Source organism: Glycine max, chromosome 4, assembly GCF_000004515.6.
Source record: "Glycine max cultivar Williams 82 chromosome 4, Glycine_max_v4.0, whole genome shotgun sequence".
Taxonomy (NCBI): domain Eukaryota; kingdom Viridiplantae; phylum Streptophyta; class Magnoliopsida; order Fabales; family Fabaceae; genus Glycine; species Glycine max.
This window is the reverse complement of record NC_016091.4, coordinates 8,852,331-8,856,578: the sequence shown is the minus strand read 5'-3', so window position 1 is coordinate 8,856,578 and position 4,248 is coordinate 8,852,331. Positions and strand designations below refer to the sequence as shown.

Below are 4,248 nucleotides of genomic sequence, written 5' to 3'. Positions count from 1 at the left end.
GTTTTAATATTTGTTGGTTGAATTCATGTATTTATGTTTTTGCTATAATGCATTTATTTATTAATTTATGCCTTTTTTCAAACAAAGACCTCAAAAACTAAAGTAAACAAATAAAATTAATTTTTAGTTTTGAATTTAAATAAATTCAAAATAAAATAATGTTTTTAAAAATATGTTTAAATAATGAAATCATTTATAATATTTTATGATCTTTAAGAAGGATATTGAACAACTGTAAAAAAGAAGGATATTGAACATGAATGGTTTTCAATTTCAATATTTGTTGTTTGAATTCATGCATTTATGTTTTTGTTATTATGCATTTATTTATTAATTTGTTACTATTTTTAACAAAGACATCATAAACAAAAAATAAAATGAAAGAAATATTTAGTTTTTAATTTTTAATTTAAATAAAGTCAAAATAAATAATGTTTTTAAAAATATTTTTAAATAATATGCGTTCGTTTATCATATTTATGATTTTTGAGAAGGATATTCAACTGCTGTAAAAAAGAAAATTGAACATGAATGATTTTAATACTTAAAATAAGATAAAATGTTGCTTTTGAACTGTCTTTCCTAATATAAATATTATTTTAATGGGTCATTGAAAATAATTATTATTGTAATTAAATGTATTTCATTTAAACAATTATTAATGTGGTTTTTCAAATTATAATATTTTTAATAATCTATAATTTATTTTTAACGAGTCATTGAAAAGTTTTCATTTTTATAGTTAAAGTATTATATTTTTACCGTTGTAAAACAAGTATTTTATTTTTAGCATTAAATTGTTCAATACAAATGAATTTCAATTATTGTAAAGACTTTAAAGTATGTATTTAATATTTTTCCAAAACATGTCTGACTTGATTGCCGTCATATTTTTAATATTATAATGCCAATAATTTTATTTAAAAATTTAATTCAAATATGTTGTAATGTAATATTTAATGACTAGTTTAGAGTTTATTTTTTGTTTTATAACATGTTTAATCAACTGTATAATTTGTTCATAAGTTTTATTTCCGATAAAGTTAACAACTTTTACACACCCTTTATATTAATTGCCTTTGTTTCTTTTTTGTACAAACTTAAAAGTGATATATTTTGTATTTTAATTTAGTAATTATTGATGGAATTCATTATTGTCTACAAGTATAATATTTTCCACTCCATTTAATGCACATATATCTTTCCTTAATATTTATTGAACATTTTTACAGTTTATTTATTACCTATAGATTCTTCTCAAAATACATTTATTCTTTTTTTTTATTTCTTTTATCATAATATTATGTCTATTAAATATAAGTTCTAACTATATTATTTGACCTTCAATATAAAAGATTTCATGCATCGGATGGGTGAAAGAACTAGTTTAAAAAAGAAAGAGTAAGATAACAATTGAATTAATAAAAGTCAATAAAAATAAAGAATAAAATATCTATCAGCCAGCGAATGAGACTAATTTTTGTAAATGGTCAAATTAAATAATTTTAAAAAAAAGTCTCTTTTATGCACATAATAAACAAATACTAACTAATAGTCTTTTCAATGTAGTTGAGAGAAAAAGAAATTAGTTTCCTTGCCCGCGTTAACAAAGAGAAGGAAAACGCGGGGAAGCATATAATAATGAAATAATAAGGTCTGAATTCCATATCCTTCATCTGATATCTAATTATTTATCATAAAGTCTTAAAAACGACGTGGTTTCTTTTTCCACGAATAAATAAATAAAGATTAAATTATTCATTTAATATATATGATTTTTAAATTTGTCCCTCTCCGAAGTTTAATAGATAAATTTTGTAGTTGCTGAAATTTATATTTTATTTTAAAAAAAATATTTATTATTAAAAAAATTTAATTTTATTAATTAAAAAATTTTTGCGATAATTTTTTTTAAAAAAATTAAAATATAAATTTTAAGAAATAAAAAATTTACCTATAATCATAGTGACTTAAAGGATAATTAAACAATAACTAAATAAATAAAATATAATTTAGGCACCGTATGCGTGTGAGAATGCAATGCGAGTGAAGATTGGGTTTCTGACTCAAAAACACAACCCTTTATATAAGGTACCAAATTCTTCTTCTTCCGCAATGGCCCAGCAAAATCGATTAAGAAATTTGGCTCAAAGCCTCAAAGACAAAGCCTCAGTAATCGCTGCAGCGCTATCCACGAAGCGACACGTGTCCTCCGTCCGCGTGCACGTGCTCCGCGCCACCACGCACGCCCTCGCCGCGCCGCCCTCCGAGGAAACAATCTCCGCCGTCCTCGTGGTCGGGTCCCACCAGAAGCGCCACCCTCGCGCTTGCATCGACGCGCTAATGGACCGCCTCCACAGCACGCGCAGCGCCACCGTGGCACTCAAATGCCTCTACACACTCCACAACGTCGTCGTAAAGGGACCCTTCATTTTGAAAGACCAACTCTCCTGTTACCCTTCCTACGGTGGCCACAATTTCTTGAACCTCTCCACCTTCCGAGACGGCTCGGACTTGGAATCGCTCGAACTCAGTTCGTGGGTTCGCTGGTACGCGGGAGTGTTGGAACAGAGCTTAACCGTTTCAAGGATCTTAGGTTATTACTTGAACCACTCTTGCGAGTCCCAAGAAAAGAAAAAGACTTTGGTTTCGAAGGCGTCGAATGCGGATTTGTTGTATAAGTTGGAGGCTCTCGTGGGTTTCGTCGAACAAACAAGCCACGTTCCAGATTCGTTGCACCTTCAGAGGAACGAGTTGGTGTACGAGGTTGTGAGATTGGTGGGGGAGAATTATAGGAGCGTGCAAGGTGAGATTTTGATGCGTGTTGAGGAGCTTGGGGGAAGAATAATGGAGGACGTGGGTGAGTTGAACGAGTTGGTGGGGTATTTGGGGAGATTGGAGGAGACTCGTGAAAAGTTGGTGCTTTTGTTTGTGAATAGGGGAAAGAACAATGAGTTCTGGGATTCGGTTAAGAAGACCAAGGAGAAGGGTGTGGCGAGGAAGAAGGAGATTGAAAGGAAGTGGCTCGCGGTGGTGGTGGTGGCAGGGAACGCCGCCGAGTTTACTCGGTCCACCAACCCGTTTCTTGACCCGGGGCAACTCAGTCCGGTCCCACGGTTAAGTTTTGCAACGGTAAGGTGACATATGGCCAACGGTCATTTTCCGGGACAATTTGTGAAAAATCAACATACACATTCTTTTTCTTTTTTCTTTTTTTTTTTTGTTGCTTTTGAATTTTTTGATTTTTTTTTCCCGTTTATTTTGAGGGAATCCGCAATCTGTGCCTTTCAGTACTTTTTTATTATTATTTTTCTTTGATTGTGGGGCTCGATGTCTGCCTTGGTGTGCATGATTAAAGTGTAAAACAGATCATATAATGTAGTATATTAAAATAACAAGAGATTTCTGTAGAAAAAAAAAATAAAGGAGAGAATTAGTGGACTTTTGATTGATTTTTGGACTTTTATGTTCCTCTGTTCTGGTCCTTCTGGATGTATTAGGCGTGGATACGAGTTTATTTCATTAATCTTAAAAAAATAGTATTAAAAAGAAAACAATAATTAAGACAAAAAGAAGAATCTCGAAAAGAGACGATAATAGGGATAATGGTATAAAAACAATTCAGAAATAGATAAAGTAAAAAGAGTAGAGTAAAACGTTAAGGTTTAAGGGTAAAAGCGAAAGAAAAAGTTATAATTTTTTTTTTTTAATAAATGCATTTGATGACTTATGTTTAGTTGACAATTGACATGATTGTCAAAACACATTTTATGATTTATATTTTATTATATAGATATATTTGATAAATAACTTTTTTTTACTGGATTTGATAAATAACTTGAAAACTCATTTATTTGACATTTCAAATTTATAGTAGTAGTTTTTGTCAAAGAAAAAAAGTCTTAATTACTCCCCATATCTCATTGTAACTTTTGTCTTAAATTATTTTAAACTTAAAAAATATTAATAAAATGAATGAAAGATAATAATAATTTTATAAATTTATTTGTATAGTTATTAATTTATTTTAATTTTTGCAGTTCATGTCATTATTATAAGAGATAGGAGTAAAAAAATAATAAAGATTTCATTCAAGTATATAAATGATAATTATTTTAAAATAATCTTTTTTTATATGACAATTATTATGAAATGAAGGAAAATAATAAATATTATACTGAACTATTAAAATGACAATTATTTTAAAATATTTTTTTATACCACAATTATTATGAGATGGAGGTAGTA

General features: G+C 29.1%; 1 protein-coding gene across 1 annotated transcript; it reads left to right on the top strand.

Annotated features, from left to right (window-relative positions):
* The first annotated feature begins 1,990 nt into the window (after window positions 1-1,990).
* On the top strand, window positions 1,991-3,452 carry LOC100804881 (putative clathrin assembly protein At4g40080). Its single transcript, XM_003522729.5, has one exon. The coding sequence runs from the start codon at window positions 2,041-2,043 to the stop codon at window positions 3,139-3,141; it is 1,101 nt and encodes a 366-aa protein (XP_003522777.4). The 5' UTR covers window positions 1,991-2,040; the 3' UTR covers window positions 3,142-3,452.
* Window positions 3,453-4,248: the final 796 nt, after the last annotated feature.